The 20,173-nt window shown below is 40.5% G+C and overlaps 2 protein-coding genes across 2 annotated transcripts; both read left to right on the top strand.

Annotated features, from left to right (window-relative positions):
• Positions 1–651: 651 nt before the first annotated feature.
• LOC104238397 (heavy metal-associated isoprenylated plant protein 43) lies at positions 652–2,225 on the top strand. Its single transcript, XM_009792737.2, has 2 exons — positions 652–911; positions 1,714–2,225. Exons 1-2 carry the CDS (start codon positions 827–829, stop codon positions 2,037–2,039), a joined length of 411 nt encoding a protein of 136 aa, XP_009791039.1. The 5' UTR covers positions 652–826; the 3' UTR covers positions 2,040–2,225.
• Positions 2,226–13,526: 11,301 nt separating this feature from the next.
• LOC104238398 (uncharacterized) lies at positions 13,527–15,601 on the top strand. The gene is made up of 4 exons (XM_009792738.2): positions 13,527–13,821; positions 14,189–14,652; positions 14,817–15,055; positions 15,184–15,601. Exons 1-4 carry the CDS (start codon positions 13,527–13,529, stop codon positions 15,599–15,601), a joined length of 1,416 nt encoding a protein of 471 aa, XP_009791040.2.
• The last annotated feature ends 4,572 nt before the right edge of the window (positions 15,602–20,173 follow it).

The raw sequence follows: 20,173 nt of genomic DNA, 5'->3' as shown, positions 1-20,173 counted from the left end.
CGACGACCAGAACAGCATGAAAAATACAATAATCAAAGGTGACAATTCATGGCATCTAGAATTGTCAAAATTAAAGCGTGCCTTTTTAAAAAAACCCACTAAAAGGTAGTTGATTTTTCTTCTCATTTTTTTTTTTTGGTTGATAAAACAGAAAAGAAAAGAAACAATTTTCGAATATGGACTAAATTCAGGGCTTCGCAAGAAATACAAGTTGAGAGAGAAAAGCAAACCCTCAAATTAAACCAGCTTCATTTTTTCTTTCGAACTTGTTTATGTCCCCTTTGGCAATTTGCCATTGCTAAAATATATAATACACTTTATTTTCGAATAAAAAAGATTTTTTTAAAAAAAAAAGAGAGGAAGAATTTGTCAGAGAAAAGTGTTTCCAGAAGTATGAATTTTCTCATTATTCATTTAACTCAACCGGAAAAAAGAAAAAAAAGAAGAAGCTAACAGAGGAAATAGTATCAGTAGTTGAGTTCACTATACGGAAATGGGAGCTGAGTACAGATTGTTACATAGATGAGATCATTCGAGGCGAAACAACATGTCAATGCAAAGGGAAATTAAAAAAAGAAACGGAGTAGAAAAAATCAAACGTTGAAAAATGATTAAAATAATAGCATTGTTTTCTGAGATGGAAGAAGACAATTGGAAGAACCTAAGCATATAATGGAGAACTTAGGCAAAAGAAGGTGAACAACCCAAAGATTGATCTCTTAGTTGGTTGATGAGTTTATTGCTTTCTTAGAATTGACATTATAGCCATGCTCAATTTTTTCTATTAAGGTATTCCGAAATAGATATTTCAAAAACCTTGTCGCTAATGGTGCAAAAGACTGTACTGAAGGTTGATGTTTCTTGTGATAAATGCAAGAAGAAGATCCTAAAAGCAGTTTCAGGACTGCCAGGTTTCTTTTCTTAATTTATTAAGTTTCTCTGTCTTTCTTTTGTGACTTTGTTTTCACTTTTTGTAATCGAGATTGCGATTTACAAATCTATTCTAACTAATTAAAGTATTCTCTATCATATATCTCCGTGTATATAAATTGGTCGTAGGATATATTCTCCCGTCGTCGAGAAAGTCTATGAAATTTTTTCCTCAAGACAAAATTGAATAAACCTGAGTACATCTTCTGAAATGTGAGTTTGATCAACTCTTGTTGTCTAAAATATGGAAAATTTTGTGTATGTTTTACTTTTTTTTTAGATTCTTTGAAACTCCTTTGAACTATTAAGCATTATTGTTAAATCACATTTTAGTGGGGGATTGAGATATGACAAATGACAATATTTTTTTTTTTTTTTTCGCTACAAAGAAAAATATGGCGATTGGCAAAGACTAGGATTTTGACTAATTTATGTAGTTTTTAACTATATTAAATTTCATTTCCAAAATATATAACGAATCAAATGTTTGTACTCACGACAACAATTAGAAAGTTTGACACTCATACTCTAATAGTATTTTATTTTATTTTCTAAGAACATATGGAGTACACTATTATTGCATATAATAGCTTTTTTACATAAATTTTATTTGGTAGCTCATAAGCAATCCCCCATCCCCACCCCCAATGAAAGGAAAAAAAAGAAGAAGAAAGAAACAAGGTGGTAAAAGAATTACCGGATTAATTTAACTTTACCAGATCTCATCCTACGGCTACTTGGATGTAATATATGAAATTGAAACTTTACAATTTGAAATTGAAGGTGTGGAAAAAATTGAAATTGATGGAACAAAGGGGACTTTGAGTGTAACGGGTGATGCTGATCCATACGAGGTCATTGTGAGATCGAGGAAAGCTGGGAAATTTGCAGAGGTGGTGAGTATTGGGCCTCCACCAGCTCCTCCAAAACCAGATGGACAGAAAATGCCCGAAGAGAAGAAGCCTGAGCAGAAGCCCAAACCCCAGGCCCAGATGTATGCTCCTCCCCCTCCAATTATGCCCCCAGTCTGTGCTGTCTGTCAGGGAATAACACCAGTCGTTCATGTGACGCGGAGGGAAGAACCCAACCCACAGTGCTCTATTTTGTAGTAGCACTTAGTTGCACAATTTTGAAAGAAAAAAGAAAAGTCCAGTAATGTCGGCAAATGAGTTATAAGTTCGAATAACATCTTCATTTGATATCTTATGTTTTGTTAAGACACTGTGGTATGCCTTATACTTAAACCTAGGAACAAATATAACTTGGTTGAAAATGACTGCAATTGGAGAGACTAACAGTTGAGCAAGCAATAACTGCAATTGTCCAACAGTACTACAAGTCTTATTATTTACGGTGATCAATATGCATGTTCTGATGTTCATACTCTCTCTCTCTCTCTGTTAAAAGTGTTTACCTTAAAAATAAATGGATATGTGGACTAATTCAATATAAGTGATTAATAAAGTTAGATGAGCAAATTAAAGATAAAATAACCAGTTAAACCAATAGAAGTATTGAGTCCATGCTCTGTTATGAGCTTAACAAACCTGCCTTCGTTTCAAAGCCAAACACTTATGATGAACTCTGAGCAAAATTAAGGACTTTGAATCACTTTTAGGAGCAAAGAAAACAAATGTATATTGTCTTGATACGCGTGTTATCATGTCCGTTGAATAATAAACCCCCCCCCCCTTTATATAGCAGGGGAGTTTTACCCTAAGTACAATTCTAGAAAGGTAAATATCTTCCTTTGCGCTAATCACTGATCTGTTGCCGATATGGGTCGCGATCTGCGCCGTGATATCCGGTTGGATACGGATATCACGGCCCATTGTTAATCGTGTGCGGATGTTCGGTAATGCTTTCCGAGGTCTTGAAACACGAACCAAATCCGGGGGTGTGGTCTCGATGGTTCCGAGGGCAGGTATTTTGTTCGGGCCTTGATGTGAGAGAATCCTAGCTCTGGTTTCAGTTCCTTAGTTACGTCCTTGCTTCGTTTTTCCTACCGGGAAATTTGGGTGCTCGTTAGCCTCGGTTTACCCGTATACAGATAGTCCCCTCGTTTCTCAAAGAGCAGGTTTGCCGAAATAATGAGAAACAATTGATGTTCTCCTGTTCCTTCCTCCGTACATTACTACCGAATTGACGAAGAAGTCGAAACATCCCATCAGTAGAGTTGTTCTGACTTCGGACACGTGTCAACCATCGGTTGGCTGCCTCCGAATGCGAAGCGTCGCATGCTTCCCCTATAAAAGCTTTTATCCCTATTCTTTTTCCACTTTCCGATCAAGCTTCTACCTTTGAATTCTCTAGCTATCACTAACTTCCTTCAAACCTTCATATCTTCATCCTTGATCTTCAAATTCTAATAGTTGTTCTTGGGTTCTTACCCAGATTTTTTTCGAATCTTCATACTCTGTTCTTCAGCTTTCAAACTAGCCCCTTCAAACGTCTATACTTTTTCTTTAGATCTTCAAACTTTCTCAGATAGTAATGGTAAAAACATCCAAGTCAGTCCCTCAGCAAGTCGCCTCTTCATCTTTCCAACCGGCTGCCAGTACTGAGGCGGTCGCTCCCGAAATAGTTTTTCTCGAGAGGGCTGCTCTCGAAGTGGCTGCCACCGAGTCGACTACCACCGAACTGGCTCCCGAGCCCCCTTGAAGATGTTTATTCCCAGGGGTTGTTCAATTGCGGACGACTTTAAGGTCCAGAAGCCCTCATCTAAACAGGACCGTGGTGAAGGAGCATCGAGGTATATATGCTTCGTTACCGAAGACATCCTTCCCGCGGTTCGAGAGGACTGTATATGGGAACACAAAGACGTAGTAGTCCTCAGGCCTGAGGATGTTATTACTAGCCACGTGGAGGGGTATTTAAGTATTTACATTTACCCCTACACACTGGGCCTGGTAGACCCGGTTGTTTTGAATTTTTGCAAGAGGTACGAGGTGTGCCTCGGGCAAATCCACTCGTCTCTATGGAGGGTCATGATCTTCCTCCGTTACTTTGTGAATAACACTGAATCTCATCGGTTCACCATCGACCACTTTCTCCATCTATACAGTCCCCGAATTTTTCGAGGGGGACTAATCAAGCTCACTCGTCGGGCCAACAAAGCCCCCTTTTTGAGTATTGATGAAGACCTAGACCGAGGCTAGCAGGGGAACTTCGTTTGGGGTGATCACTAAAGATCTGATCCCCCCAAGTGTATGCCATTCCCCGAGAAGTGGAATGCATCTCGTAAGTGAAGCCCTCCCTGAAGTGTCGATTTTTCTCCATTTTCTTTCTCATCATTCATATTTGTGGTCGTGTAGCTAATTCCCGGGTTCCAAATGCGGTCCCCCGGCTTAAGGAGTAGATCAAATGCATCTGCAAACAGATGTCATACTTCGAGCGCTCATGGCGCAAGCTTTCGAAGGGCCGATGGGAGGCCCCTTATCATGGTAAGGTTCTCCTTTGAATAGCTATTATCGTGTCCTTAACCCACATCATACTAACCTTTTTTCTTTCTTTTACAAGTTTGCCTAAGACCACCAAGCTTAGGCCTTTGGAAGGGAACGAGGACGTATCCTTTTTTGTTGATCCCTCCATTACGAGACAGCCTGGGACTGCCGTGGGGGAAAAGAAGAGGAGTAAAGAAAACCTTCGAGCTCCCCGAGTCCCAAGGTGAAGCCAAAGAAGAGGGTGGCTCACAAGCCCTAGAAGAGCACCAACTCCCGGTGCCAGACTCCGATTCACTTCTCCGGCTCAGGGATGAGTCAGAAGAAGATGACATTTTTATCACCCTTGGATCGATCCCTCTCGGGGAGAAGGTGGAATCCAAGGGGGAGACTCGTGGGACCGACTTCCCTCAGATTCGAGAGGTCGATATAAAGACGGGGGTGGGACCCCTCGGGATGCCAGCTCTGCTTCGAAGGAAGCGCCTGGTATAATAGAAATTATAGGGATGCCATCCTACATCGAGTCCATGCTTGAGTAGGCCCAATTAGGAAAAGAGAAGCCCAATGAAGGGGTTCATGGCGCGGACAATCCCTTTTATTCTTTCTTTGATGGTGTGGACTCATCTAGTTTAGAAGATTTTTTCGGGCTGGGCGACTTGGAAATCCCGAAGAAGGATACATCTTTGGAAGCTGGTGGGCCGAGTTCGAGCCCAAAACTGATTAATCAGTTTCCCTGTATGAGTATGGACCACGGTCGCAAGAGATCGGTTATCCTTACTGTCCCGGAGGATGCCCGGGTTCTATTTGCTCCCGTGTCTTTTCAATGAGGTGTAGCAGGCGCTGAAATGGATAAGGCATCATTACTTCTTTTTGACTTTTACTTAGGTTTGGATATCTCTCATGACTTTCATTGTTTTGCAAGCCTCGGTACTTCATCATGAAAGCTTCCTCCAGTAAGGTGTTGAGGTCAATCACCTTAAGCTTCAGGTCAAGGAGCAGGCTCAAAAAAGGGATATGTATAAGCTCCTCAACGAGCAACAAGCCATCAAGGACCTTCAGGCCGAGCTGGATAGGGTTCAGAAGAAAGCATCGACCCTGAGGAGGGAACATGCCGACTTGGTCGAAAAGGTAACAATCTTTGAAGTTAGAAACGAGGAACTAGTCATAGTGGCTAACGACAAAACCTCGCAGGTCCAACAGAAGATCGACCAGGTCGACCAACTCCTAAAGGACATGAATGAGATAAAAGCCATGGTCGATGGGTGGAAGAGCAAGATGGATCTGCTGGCTTCGGAAAAGAAAACCGCCTGGGCAAAGCTAACATTGGTAGAGGTTCAACTTTGGATGGCGAAGGAAAAAGCTAACAAGCGGGCTCAGCTGAATGAAGATCTCCGAGCATAGCTGAGCTCGGTTGTCGCAGAATGGGAAACCCTTGGTAGAGAGCACGAGGCAATGAAGTCCAAGCTGGAGGCAACCTTTGCCGATGCTGAGTAGATGGTGGCCCAATACAAGGACGATGTCGAAGCAGTCGAGGCCCGCCTGAAGACCAATGCGTAATATATGAGGCGACTGTCTTAAAGAGAGACCCTTGAATAAATCCATGCTCGAGGCTTCGACCTATCGGCCGAGATCGAGGAAGTAATAAAGCTTGAGGCCGAGGCGAAGAAACTTTCCGAGCTTGAAGGTGTCGAAGGCTTCGAGGGTTCTGGGGTCCGAAGGCTCCGATGGTTTTGGCGACGAGTCGGGCCCCGCTGAAGATCACCCATGAATGCCTTAGAACTTTTTTTTGTTTTTGTATTATGTATAGTTTTTGTTTATTTGAGGCCGTTTTTGTTGGGCCTTTGTAAATACATTTCGTAATATATAAAATTTCCCTTTTTGGCAATTTTAAGTCTCTACTTTTTTAGCATCTTTTCATAATGTTTATTCTTGCAAATATTTCTAATGCTTTAGCATAGAATCAAATGTAGTAATAAGTCGTTCATTTTTCATATGTCCAAACAGAGCCCGACTTCGATGCAACTTTATTTGCTCGAGACCTTGAAAACTCGGTGTGACCAGCAATTTTCCCAAGATGCTTAAGTAATTTTAGATGATGCTTTTGCCGAGAGTAACCTTTTAGCGGGTTTTGAATTTTTATAAAGGCCTTATGTTCTGATTACGGGCTTCGGACGTCTCCGAGTAATTGTTTTGGTGTGGTCGTAGCCTTTCATGTTTAGGCACTACCTAATAGGTTTTATACCTCTAGGGTTTGGTAGCCCAAACTTATTTTGGACGGCAGTCCCCGAGTAGGGATAGCCTTGGGCTCGATAGTCCCCAATTAGAGGTAGCCCTTAGGCTTGATAGTCCCTGAATAAGGGTAAACCTTAGGCTCGATAGTCTCAAAATAGGGGTAGCCCTTAGGCGCGATGGTCCTCAAATAGGGATAGCCCTTAGGCTCTATGTTTAAATAGCCAAAAATACATAATAGCAAGGTGGAAACTTTCTTTCATTTCTATGTGTAAAGCACATGATCGAAAGTGTGTAAAATCTTGTATTATGGCTAAGGTGGCATGCGCGGGCATGGTTCATTTGACTGCTTGGCCCTTATAATAAATCCTAACATCCGAGCCTAAGTTGTTCAAGTACAAAGTTTCCTTCTTTCTTTGCTAATAACCTTAACCCGAGGGTGATGCCCCCCCAGTATTCGAGGTCGATCTAAGATACCGTTGATACGCCCATTGATTCCGATTTAAAACCAGTTTTCAAATATAAATTAGCACAATTTACTGTTGTCTCATTATAAACCTTGCCGAAAAACCCATTTGCGACAAAACCGATTCAAGGGAAAAATAGTGCAATGCGTTCTTTAAGACCAAATAGTCACATTCTCCTTTGGTTGTTACCTGAAAGTGTTAACCCGACCCATAATATTATAAAAAAGTAAATGAGATCGTACCTTAGCAGTAAAACTGCTTTAAGTACGTCACCTTCTAGTTGTTCGGTAGCGGTGCACTGTTCCTCGCTTTGAGTTTGTACAAGCCCTTGACGGTAATTCCGACGACTCGATATAGTCCTTCCTAATTTGGTCCTATCTTTCCCTTGCTCAGCTTTTGGGTATGCAGTGTTACTTTTCTTAATACCAAGTCCCCGATCTTGAAGTGTCAGAGGTTGGTTCTTCGGTTGTAATATCTTTCTATCCACTATTCCTGGGCAGCCAATTGGACTAGGTCGGCCTCTCATCTTTCATCCAACAGTTCCAGGCTCATATGCAAGGCCTCACTGTTCGATTCTTCGGTCACATATCGAAACCTGAGGCTTGGTTCTCCCACTTCGACCGGTATTAGTGCTTCAACACCGTAGACTAATGAAAATGGAGTGGCCCTGTTACTAGATTTCGAAGTTATGCGGTACGCCCACAAGACTTTGGGCAGAATTTTCGTCCACTTCCCTTTAGCATCGGTCAACCTCTTTTTCAAGTTTTGGAGTATGGTCTTGTTTGTAGATTTCGCTTGTCCGTTCCCACTAAGGTGATAGCGTATGGATAGTATCTTTTTAATTTTGTGGTCCTCGAAAAACTTGTTTAATTTGCTGCCGATGAATTGATTCCCATTATCACACATGATCTCGGCCGGTATCCCTAACCTGCATACTATGTGGTCCTAAATAAAGTCAGTGACTTCTTTTTCCCGGACTTTCTCGAACGCTTGAGCTTCGACCCATTTAGATAAATAATCAGTCATAAACAATATGAATTTATCATTACTAGGTGCCTACGACAAGGGGACCGACGATGCCCATTCCCTATTTCATGAAAGGACATGGGGACAAGACCGAATGGAGTAGCTCTCCGAGTTGATGGATCATCAGTGCGTGTCTTTGACAGCCTTCGCATCTTCGTACAAATTCCTTTGCATCTTTCTCCATGTTGATCTAGTAATAGCCGGAGCTGAGTATGTTTTGAACCAAAGATTTCGCCCCCGAATGGTTTCCGTAGGTGCCTTCGTGAACTTCTCTTGGGATATATTCGGTTTCTCCCGGACCCAAGCATATGGCGAGCGGGTCGTCAAATGTTCTTCTAAACAGAGTCCTTTTAGACAAGCTGAACCTGGCCACCTTCGTGCGTAGAGCTCTCGACTCTTTAGGATCCGACGGCAATTTCCCAATCTTCAAATAGTCTATGTATTTGTTTCTCCATTCCCAAGTTAAACTTGTTAAGTTTACTTCAGCATGGTCTTCTTCCATAATCGATTTCTTGAGTTGTACGACTATTCCTGAGCTAAATTCATCGTCATCAACCGATGACCCCATATTATCCACAACATCGTCCTCGCTATTTTGATCTCGAGGCACGCACTGCAAGGTCCATTCCTTGAATTAATGCAGTGTTACCTGCAATTTGTCTAAATACATTCACATTCATTCCTCTTTTACTTCGAACGTCCCCTTGACTTGATTAACTACAAGGATGAAAACACACTTGGCTTCGACCACCTCGTCCCCAAGGCGTTTAGCCAATTCGAGACCTGCAATCAGGGCCTCATACTCGGCCTCATTGTTAGTCAGTTTCACAGTTCTAATAGACTACCTAACTATGTTACCCGTAGGCGGCTTCAACATGATGCCGAGTTTGGACCCCTTTGCGCTCGAGGCACCATCCGTAAAGAGGGTCCAGATTTCCTAGGAAGTCCCTGAGGTTAACAAAAATTCCTTTTTGACTTCAAGTATTAAGGTTGTCATAAAGTCGGCTATGAAGTCTGCCAAAATTTGTGATTTGATGGTGGTTGGGGGTCGATATTCGATATCATACCCGCTAATTTCTATGGCCCATTTGTCCAACCAGCCCGAGATCTCGAGTTTGTGCATAATGTTCCTTAGTGGGTAAGAGGTTACGACACATATGAGGTGGCATTGAAAATACATTTTTAACTTTCTGGAGGTACTTAACAAAGTGAGCGACAATTTTTCCATTTGAGGATACCTTGTTTTGGCCTTGCCTAGAGTTCTACTAACATAGTAAATATGAAATTTCATACCTTCCTCTTCCCGGACTAGGACTCCACTGACCGCTACTTCGGATACCGCCAAGTAAAGGTACATCTGCTCATCCGCCTTCGGAGTACAGAGAAAGGATGGACTTGAAAGGTACCATTTGAGTTCTTCCAAAGCTTGTTGGCACTCTAGGGTCCAAGAAATATTCTTCTTCTTTTTCAATAATGAGAAGGACTGATGGATCTTGTCTGAGGACCTTAATATGAACCGGCCCAGGGCAGCTATGCTCCCTGTTAGCCTCTGAACGACTTTAAACTTGTCCACTACAGCGATGTCTTCTATAACTTTGATTTTATAGAGATTGATCTCAATCCCTCACTTGGACACCATGAATCCAAGGACTTTTCCAGATCCGACCCCAAATGTGCATTTTTTCGGGTTCAACTTCATATTGTATCTCTTTAATATATCAAAGGTTTCCTGCAAATATTTCAAATGGTCCTCTGCTCACAGGAACTTAACTAACATGTCGTCAATATAAACTTCCATTGATTTTCCTATTTGTTCTTTGAACATCCAGTTTACTAGGAGTTGATAAGTGGCACCGATGTTCTTTAGTCCGAACAACATTACCTTATAGCAATAGATGCCGAATTTAATGATAAAGGAAGTTTTTTCTTGATCTCCCGGGTCCATCCGGATTTGTTTGTACCTGGAATAGGCATCGAGAAAGTTTAGTATCTTGTGCCCGGACATCGCATGGATCATGCAATCGACATTAGGTAAGGAAAAGAGTCCTTAGGGTACACCTTGTTCAAGTCTTTGTAATCTACGCACATTCTTAATTTATTTCCCATTTTAGTCTCTTCCACTACGCTAGATAATCAATCCGGACACATAACTTCCCGAATGGAACCTATTTTAAGGAGTTTAGATACCTCATCTTTAATGAATGCGTGATTGACTTCGGACTGACGCCTCCTCTTCTATTTAACCGAGTGGTACTTCGGATCCAAGCTCAGTTTATGAGTGGTTATATCCGGTGGGATCCCTATAATATCAAAATAGGACCAAGCAAAACAACCTATGTTAGCTATAAGATATTGAATGAGTTTTTTCTGAGTTCGGGAGTTAATCCCATGCCCAGGTATACGTTCCGATCAGGCAAATGTTTGATCAATATGACTTGCTCTATCTCCTCAACTGTTGAGTGGCATAAAAATCATCAGGGGCAATGAATGACATAGGGACTCGGTAGTCATCATCCTCACTTGATCCTTGCTTCTCCAGTTCGGTCGGAGTGGGTATAGCTGATTGCTATTTAGTTTCTTCCTTCCTAACTGGATCCGTATTTTTTGATGTCGAGAGTGCGGACATCAGGATCACCTTATTGACTGTGAACATTTCTTTTGCGACCAATTGCTCTCCATTAACCATCTTTATTCCTCCTAGTGTTGGGAACTTTAGTGCCTAGTGTAGTGTCGAGGGTACTTCCCTCATGTTATGAACCCAAGGCCTGCCGAATAAGGCGTTATACTCATGTCCCCCTTGATCACATAGAATTTGGTATCCTGAATTGTCCCGATGATATTTACTAGCAAGGTTATTTCTCCTTTGGTCGTTTTGCACGCCATGCTGAATCCGTTTAAAACCCAGACTATTGGCACTATTTGGTCTTGTAGACCCAACTGTTCTACGACCCTCGATATGATGTTGGCCGAACTACCTGGATCAATCAACACATGCTTAACTCGAGATTTATTTATAAGTATAAATATTACTAGTGCATTACTATGCAGATGTACGATGCCTTCGGCATCCTCCTCATTGAACGAAATGGTTCCCTCCGGGATTTAATCTCAAGTTCGTTTTTCCCTTGTGATGGACACCTTAGTGCGCTTTAGCATTGGTCCCTAGGGGACATCAACTCCTCTAATAATCATGTTGATAATGTGTTGAGGTTCTTTTTGTTCAGTCTATTTGTTGGAGTCCCTATTCCTGAAGTGGTTTTTGGCTCGATCACTCAGAAATTCCCTGAGATGCCAATTATTGAATAACCGGGCCACTTCTTCTCTTAATTGCTGGTAGTCCTCGATCCTGTGGCCATGTGTGCCATGGTATTTGCACATCAGGTTAGGGTCTCTCTGGATAGGATCAGATTGCAATGGTCGAGGCCACTTGGTATCCTTGATGCGCCCGATGGCAGATACGATACTGGCATCATCGATATTGAAGTTATATTCCGATAACCTTGGTGCCTCCCTAGCCCTGAGTTGCCTATCGAAACCGTTTTTACTCATGAGTCCTCGACTACTATGGCCTCGATCGTTCCTCTTCTCATTTATTGTAGGGTTACTCTCAGATTTGCTACTCTTTTGTTCGCCACCATACAGTTGATACCGGTCTCTGTTCGGTCTTGTTTCATGATCGACGACTCTCTTAGACTTGTCATTAGTTCTGATGAGATAAACGGATCCGGAAGGGGTCCCGATCTGATCGTCCTCAACTCTAAATTTTGACTGGTGCCTGTTATGGACATTGTCCCAAGTTACCGCCGGGTTTATTGTAGGCTATAATCCTGTGTTTTAGTCACTTATTGCACTCTAATTTACTGTACTTTACTTGTGTTGAGCTCCAATTAGTAGTATTTTGCACTTATTTGTGTTTTCTGTCATATAAGAGTGGTTTTGAGTTATTTAGATGTTACGTAGCAAAGTCGAGCTATTTAGAGCTTTAAAGTCTGAGTAGAAGCCCAAGGGATTAAACCAAAATCGCGTTCGGGGGTCAAGAAATGAACTCACTCTAAGAAAAATGCACAGCCGCGCTGCATGGCGCGCTACGGCAGTGCAAATTATACCCAAAAATGAAATTGAAAACCCTTCTGGAATTATCTACAAGCGCGTCGCATGCCGCGACGCGGTAGCACAAAAATTTTAGAGTGACTTCCCATTTCCGTTAAAAAGGGTAATTTTATCTGGGGTTTATAAAGGGGGTGGTGGCTTAAATATATAGGGAAACACTATTTTGGGGACTTTATTGACATATTTTCGACCTAAGGATGCTAAGGAAGCTAAGGAGGAGTTGGAAGAACACAAGCACAAGGATTTCATCATTCCTTCCTCATTCAAGATCCGAGTTTGGATTAAATTTTTGTTTTGCTATACTTTAGTTACATTTGTGAAGAACTTCTCCATGTCTATAGAGTAGTTCCTTTTTGAGTTTTGTTGGATTTAGTGTATTGATGATTTTTTGTGGATTATAACTCTATTTTTATGTATTTGAATCGTTTTTGAAAGATTTAATTGTTGCATCTATATTCACTTGTTCTTGTAATCGAAAGAGGCATAACTTATGATATCTTTGCATTATATTATTGGTCGAGTTCATAGATTCTTCTAAGTAATAGAATGAGGCTAATTGAATCATTGATTGAACCTAATTAGGAAAATAATCAAAAGAGGTTTTCCTAAAGACCGATCCACTGCGCATTCTTGCATATCTTCACAGTGCTTAAATTGGTTCATATCGTGAGGTTAAGACTTAATCGAGAGAGGAGTTTTTGCTGAGTGTTGGAACTAATAATAGAGTGAATTCGATAGACTCACTCGAATATTGGAAGTGAATAATCTAGAGTTAGATCTTGAACAATTATCGTGCACTTATTCCGTCAAAACCTTATCCTCTCCCGCCGATAACCTTATTTGCTTATTCCTTATTTCGATAGTCACTTGTCAATAGATGTAGATTTCAGATTCTTAGTCATATAAATCTCAACTGTTGATCCTCCTAGATAGCAATCAAGCTAGAAACTACGAGAATACTATTTAAATCCATTCCCTGTGGACACGATATAATAGTATACTATCTGTGACTAGCGAGCACAATTTAAGTGTGTGTTTTGCGCTTGTCAAATTTTGGCGCCGTTGCCGGGGATTGGAAATTAATAGTGTTTGAAATAGTTTGTAGTGCTTATTTAGGAATTTATTTTTATTTTTACTGTTATTTTGTTCTTCATGGGTTTCTCCTCCATGTGCAGGCAACATGATAAGTCCGTGGTGTATGACACGATCTTCTTGTGAAGAAGTGATACCCTACAACCTGGAATTGGAAAAACATTTGCGGCAACTGAGGAAGGAGAAAGAGTTTACCATAAATTTCTTGGGGCAACCTTTAACCCAAGAACACATGGCTAATAATGATGACAATAAGTTAGAGGCAGCTGCAAGAGAGGCAACACAGCGCAGAGAAGAAGTTGCAAGGATAGCAGCTGAGGCAGCCCATAGAGCCGCTGAGGAAACTGTTGAAGACAATAGGGGTCGAAGATTCAATCTAAATCAACCCTTGATTGAAGACCAGTTCGAGAATGTTGTACCAAAGCCTGGTAGAACATTGGGTGATTATGCTAGACTAGTCTACAATCAAGGATTGCCAAGTGTGAGACCACATCCAATTGCAACAAATAATTTTGAGCTAAAGCAAGGTTTGATTCAAACCATTCAAAACAGCTGCGTTTTCAGATAGAAGATGAACGAAGATCCAAACACGCATATGATGGACTTTGAGGATTCACAAGATGTAGTGTATTTAAGGGCATTCCCCTTTTCACATAAAGATGATGTGAAGTAGTGGATTCGAAGCTTGCCAAATGGATCAATTAGAACATGGGAGTAAATGACCAGAAAATTTCTTGATAAATATTTCTCCTCAGCTAAGACAGGTATGTTTAGAAGAAAAATCCATAATTTCTGCCAGAAGGAGATTGGAATTGTTTTTATAGCATGGAAAGGTTTAAGGAGATAGTTAGAAGGTGTCAACATAGTAGAATTGAACTCTGGATGCATCTCCAGGATTTTGGAATGGATTGACACCGGCCTCGCGTAGAACATTTAGCAATGCAGTTGGAAGCCCTTTTATGAAGAAGACTCCAGAAAAGATAATTACAATTCTTGATGAGTTATTCGAAGATGCTAATCAGTGGCCCTTTGAGAGTGTGGAAAAAAGAAAATCAATTGGTGCTCACCAAGTTGATGCTACTATATCAGTGCAAATACAGCTTGATGCTATGGATAAAGAAATACGAAAGCTAACTATAGCTTCGATGCAAAATGTACACCACGAAGTTTGTGATATATGGGGAAGAGGACATCCTACTCATGAGTGTCAAGCCTCAACTAAGGTAGTGAATGCTGTAGGAAACTATAATTTTAATACAATGAGTCAGAGGCACCCTAACTTTTCATGGAGTTCCCCTGGGGTAATGCAAATGCATGACAACAAAACAACCCCAGATTCCAGGATCAAGGAGCTCCAGGTTTTCAAAATCAGCAGAGGCAGCAATATCAGTCTCCACAATTGAATCAATCCAGCATGGAAGATCTTATAAAGACCATCATTATCAAGACATATGAGAGGCTTGATGCCCATGATGCATCTATCAAAGAATTGGGTACATCGTTTTGAAGTCTGGAAAGACAGGTTGGGCACTTAACTACTCTAATGTTTGAGAGAGCCCCAGGAACACTCCCGGCTAATACAGAAAGAAATCCCAAAGAAACAGTAAATGTTATAACTTTGAGAAGTGGGAAAGAGTTGAAAGATCCCACCCCAATCCAAAAAGATATGAGACATGAAAAAGAAAGCAGGGAGAAGCTGAAGAATGGTGTCGAGAACAAGAAAGAAGGAAAATCAAGAAGGGAGGTACCTGAGGCGAGCAAGTATATTCCTGTGCTGCCTTGTCCCCAAAAGTTAAGTAGAGAAAAGCTGGACAAACAGTTCGAGAGATTTCTAGATGTGTTGATTCATGTAAACCTACCATTCACATAAGTGCTCTCACAAATGCCAGCTTATGCCAAGTTCTTGAAGGAGATCCTGCAAAGAAGAGGAAAATAGAAGAGACCTTAGTGGTCAATCTCATAGAGCATTGCAATGCAATCTTGCAAAACAAACTCCCACAAAAGTGTGGAGATCCAGGGAGTTTTACCATACCTTTCTCTTTAGGCACTACTAATTTTGATAAGTCTCTATGTGATTCTGGTGCCTCAATTAATCTAATGTCTCTATCTGTCTACATGAAACTAGACAAGGAGATTGGAGAGATAAGGTCTGCACCAATATCTTTGCAGCTGGCAGACCAAACGACTCTAATACTTGAGAGAATAGTTGAAGATGTATTAGTTCAGGTAGATAAGTTTGTATTTCTTGTAGATTTTATAGTGGTAAAGATGGAGGAGAACAAGGAGGTCCCCCTCATCCTAGGATGACCATTCCTAGCAACGGGTAGAGAAATATTAGATATACATGAGAGAAAAGTCATGCTTAGAGTAGGTCAGGAAATTGTGACTTTTGAGATGAATGTAGAAACATGGGTAAAAAGAGAGAAGCTAGCTGCTAGTATTGTGTGGAAAGTGAAGGGCGTGAAAGAGAAGGCTGTAGTGAGTAAGAAAGATAAGTGTGGGGTGTACCCTAAGAAGGCTGAGAATAAACTATCTACATGGATGTGTGCACTAGTTCGGGCACGAGAGATGAAGCCCAACTTTGACTCAAACCCCGACTAGATGTTCACGAATGTTTTCCTTACCTCTTGCTTTTTATTTGTGTGTTATAGGGACATGCCACAATTTAAAGTGTGGGGGTGGGGATGGATGTATATATGTATAAAATGTATAGATGTATATGTTTGTTTTTGTGATTCATTTCCTATTTGATTGGAAATAATTCCGATGATGGATTTCATCGGTTGTCTTCTTGAGGGATTAAAGTTGAAGAAAATCCCCCTTGATTTTTCTTTGTGCCGTGGTTCTTTTCCAAGATTTTGTTTGAACCGGGTGTAGTTAATTTTTAATTTTTTAGGAGTAGGAGATCTTGTGCTATGATTTGAAATGAAAGCAATATATCTTGACTATATTATTTCTTGAGAATAATAAGTGCTTTAGTTGTAACGTTTAGGCTTAATTTTTGACTCTTGCATAAGCATCTTAAATTGTATGATCATAACTGCTTTGACTAGAGGGTCTCGATGAGTTCCATACTAAGTGAGTTATATGCCATGTGTGTGTGAGGATTTGTGTATTTTATGCATTGCATATGATGTCTAGAACTTGCCCCGCTTGTTTTCAAAGCAAAATAGTAGTTTTATTCAATTTTTGAAGTGATATAGATGTTTCTTTGTTCAGCCAATTATATGTTGTACGCATCTAATTGTTATGTATCTTAGTTAATCCCTTTGAGACTATAATCATGTTTCTTTGGCAACCACATTACAAGCCTTACCTATTTTTTTGAATTGACCATCTATTCGAACATTTTTACCTCTCGCGAGCACTTGAATTTGTTATGAACTTTGTAAAAGTTAAAGTGTGGGGTGTTGGTTTGACTTTTGAGTGGAACTATTGAAATAAGGAGAAAGGAGCATTGTTTTGAAAAAGTAAGAGCCACTTGAACTGAAAAAGAAAATGAAAAAAAATATTCAATTGTTCGAGTAACTCTTTATGTAGTTGTGCTTAAAGAAGTTGGGAGTTGACGTATATTGTTGTGAAGGTGGAGTTATGGTTTGACATAAGTATGGAGTTTTAAATGGTTAAATTGTATGTATTAAAATGCTTAGGGAGGTGTAGTCACGATTATATCCAAATATATCCTACTCATCCCGCAGCTTACATTGCAATCAAATAAAGTCCAACTTGATCCTTGATTGAATGAGATCAATTAGTAGAGTAGTACATTACTATCAAGCTTATGGTACGTATTTTGTGTCACATGAATGTCATTTCTAAGAGTGAGTGAATTCTTTCTATCTTGAGTTCCTAACTGTTCTTAAACTTTATAATGTGTGGAACTACTCTTTATTGTTGTATGAGGGCACTTGATTCACGAAGGAAAGGTAATGTCGTTGACCTCTATGTTAGAGTAAAAAAGCGGGTTGTGAAAAACGCATGGTGCTTTTGAGTCAAACCTTGAAGCGAGGATGTAACAGTATTGTGCTTAATCAGTTTCAATTATTCTTAGTGTGATGAGTTAAGAGAGTTGTTTAAAAAGGTTGTGTCTATGTGATGTGTAGTTTGATTGCTCAAGGACGAGCAATGGTTTAAGTGTGGGGTGTTGATGGTAGGCTATAATCCCATGTTTTAGTCGCTTATTGCACTCTAATTCACTGCACTTTACTTGTGCTGAGCTCTAATTAGTAGTGTTTTGCACTTATTATGTATTTTATGCTATGTAGGAGTGATTCTGAGTTATTTAGATGTTGCGGAGCAAATTCGAGCTATTTGGAGTTTTGAAGTCTAAGTAGAAGCCCGAGGGATTAAATCAAGATCGCGTTTGAGGGTTGAGGACCAAGTCCGGATGTTAAAAATTGAAGAAACGAACTCCGTCTAAGAAAAATGCACAGCCGTGTTGCATGGGGCGGCACAACAGTGCAAATTATGCCCAGAAATGAAATTGCAAAACGTTCTGGAATTATCCACAAGCGCGCCGCATGCCGCGGCACAGGGCATGACGCGATAGCACAAAAATGTTAGAGTAACTTTCCATTTCCGCTAAAAAAGGGTAACTTCATCGGGGGTTTATGGGGGGATGCCTTAAATACAGGGGAAAACACAATTTTTGGGACTTTTTTGACACATTTTCGACCTAAAGAGGCTAAGGAGGAGTTGGAAGAACACAAGCACAAGGTTTTCATCATTCCTTCCTCACTCAAGATCCGGGTTTGGATTGAATTTATGTTTTCCTATACTTTAGTTACATTTGTGAAGAGCTTCTCCATGTCTATGGACTAGTTCCTTTTGGGTTTTGATAGATTTGGTGTATTGATGATTATTTGTGGATTATAACTCTATTTTTATATATTTGAATCATTTTTGGAAGATTTAATTGTTGTATCTATATTCACTTGATATTGTAATTGAAAGAGGCATAACTTATGATATCTTTGCATTATATTGTTGGTTGTGTTAATAGATTTTTCTAAGTAATCGAAAGAGGCTAATTGAATATCTAATTAAACCTAATTAGGAAAATAATTGAAAGAGGTTTTCCTAAAGACGGATCTACCACGCATTCTTGCATATCTTTACAGTGCTTAAATTGTTTCATCTCGTGAGGTTAAGACTTAACCGAGAGAGGAGTTTTTGCTGAGTGTTTGAACTAATAATAGAGTGAATTCGAGAGACTCACTCGAACATTGGAAGTGAATTATCCAGAGTTAGATTCCGAACAATTATCTTGCACTTATTCTGTCAAAACCCTATCCTCTCCCACCGATAACCTTAATTGCTTATTCCTTGTTTCGATAATCACTATTCAATAACTGTAGATTTTAGATTCTTAGTCATATAAATATCAACTGTTGATCCTCCTGGATAGCAGTTAAGCTAGAAATAATGTTTAAATCCAATCCATGTGGACACTATATTATACTATACTATCTTTGACTAGCGGGCACAATTGAAGTGTGTATTTTGCGCTCGTCAAATTTTGGCACTCTATCAAATTTTGTTTTAGCTACTACGAAGCCAAGGAGTTTGGGGGTTAAGTCCTTGAGTGAATGCCTGAAAAGTCCAATCATCCGCAACTGGAGGCAAGTCCATCCCTTCCATTTGAAACCTCGATACGAACTCCCTGAGTATCTCGTTCTCTCTTTATTTTATCTTGAAAAGATTTGATTTTCTAGTCTCGACTTTGATGGCCCTGGCATGCGCTTTCATAAAGGCATCTGCAAGCATAGCAAACAAATCAATAGAATTTGGGGGAGTTGTGGTACCATATCGTCGCTCCTTTTGACAGGGTTTCCCCAAACCTTTTTTAGCAAAACCGACTCAATTTCGTCATCTTCTAAGTCGTTTCCCTTGATGGCACATGTGTAATAGGTCACGTGCTTATTTGGATATGTGGTTCCATTATACTTCGGAATTTTGGGCATACGAAACTTCTTTGGGGTTGGTTTCAGTGCTGCACTCGGAGGGAAAGGCTTTTGGACAAATTTCTTGGAGTCCAGGCCTTTCAATATCGGGTGCGCTCATGGGATTTGATCAACTCTAGAGTTATAGGTCTCTGTTTTTTGTCATTGGCCTCAATTTTCTTCTCCCCTGATTCCACTCACTTTGTTAGTTCCTCAAGCATTTTGTTTATTTCGGGGTTGGTCCCGGGCTCAGCTTCACTTGACATTTATGTGTCTTGCTCATTTCTTCGGGTGTTTTCCCGAGATGGTTCGGGCTCAACTCTTCTGGGGGCGGGGATTTGATTCTGCAACTGTGCTATCGCTGCCTATTGGGCCTGTAACATTTCAAACATCACCCGCAGATTGATCTCGTCGCCTTCACCTTCGAGCATACTTCGAGTCGTTGGACGGGCTTTTCTAAGAACATTGTCTTCAGGGTCGGTCGGCAGGTTAGCATCGATGGCCACATGTTAGTTGGCGTCGACTGGGTCTCTATTGGGATCAACATGGGGCACTTCGTTGCTGGGCACTATGTTGTTGTTTTTGCCATGATTGCCAGATTCAGCATCAATGTTCATGTGGGCAAACTGAGAGTTTGACAGTTTTAAGTTGACCTGAAATTAAAATCTCAAAGAAGAAGCGTAGAATAGGGTGTGTTATGAAAATTTATATCAAATTACCACTATTATCCTTAGCCCAACAGTGGGTGAAACTATTTACCCTTAAAAATGGATAACAATTAAATTTATACTGGAAGGCCCAGTAAATTTCACCTAGAACCCGGGGGTTTTTTATGTCAAGTTTGACATATGTGTTGATGATTGTAGATCCACGGTCCAAATATTTTGGGTTGAATAATGCGTTGGGGAGTTGAAATTTATTTTTGCAGAGCAGGGCA

Source organism: Nicotiana sylvestris, chromosome 2 (genome assembly GCF_000393655.2).
Source record: "Nicotiana sylvestris chromosome 2, ASM39365v2, whole genome shotgun sequence".
Classification (NCBI taxonomy): Eukaryota; Viridiplantae; Streptophyta; class Magnoliopsida; order Solanales; family Solanaceae; genus Nicotiana; species Nicotiana sylvestris.
The sequence above is the reverse complement of the archived record's forward strand: the minus strand, read 5'-3'. Positions and strand labels throughout refer to the sequence as shown.

What these genes read in the sequence shown, in the direction of transcription:
- LOC104238398 (XM_009792738.2), top strand. Translation starts at nt 13,527, where the DNA reads ATGGCTAATAATGATGACAATAAGTTAGAGGCAGCTGCAAGAGAGGCA. An exon ending in TAATTTTGAGCTAAAGCAAG is followed by an intron (nt 13,822 to 14,188) that starts GTTTGATTCAAA and finishes ATGCATCTCCAG; the next exon opens with GATTTTGGAATGGATTGACA. An exon ending in GAGGTACCTGAGGCGAGCAA is followed by an intron (nt 15,056 to 15,183) that starts GTATATTCCTGT and finishes CACAAATGCCAG; the next exon opens with CTTATGCCAAGTTCTTGAAG.
- LOC104238397 (XM_009792737.2), top strand. Translation starts at nt 827, where the DNA reads ATGGTGCAAAAGACTGTACTGAAGGTTGATGTTTCTTGTGATAAATGC. An exon ending in AGCAGTTTCAGGACTGCCAG is followed by an intron (nt 912 to 1,713) that starts GTTTCTTTTCTT and finishes TTGAAATTGAAG; the next exon opens with GTGTGGAAAAAATTGAAATT.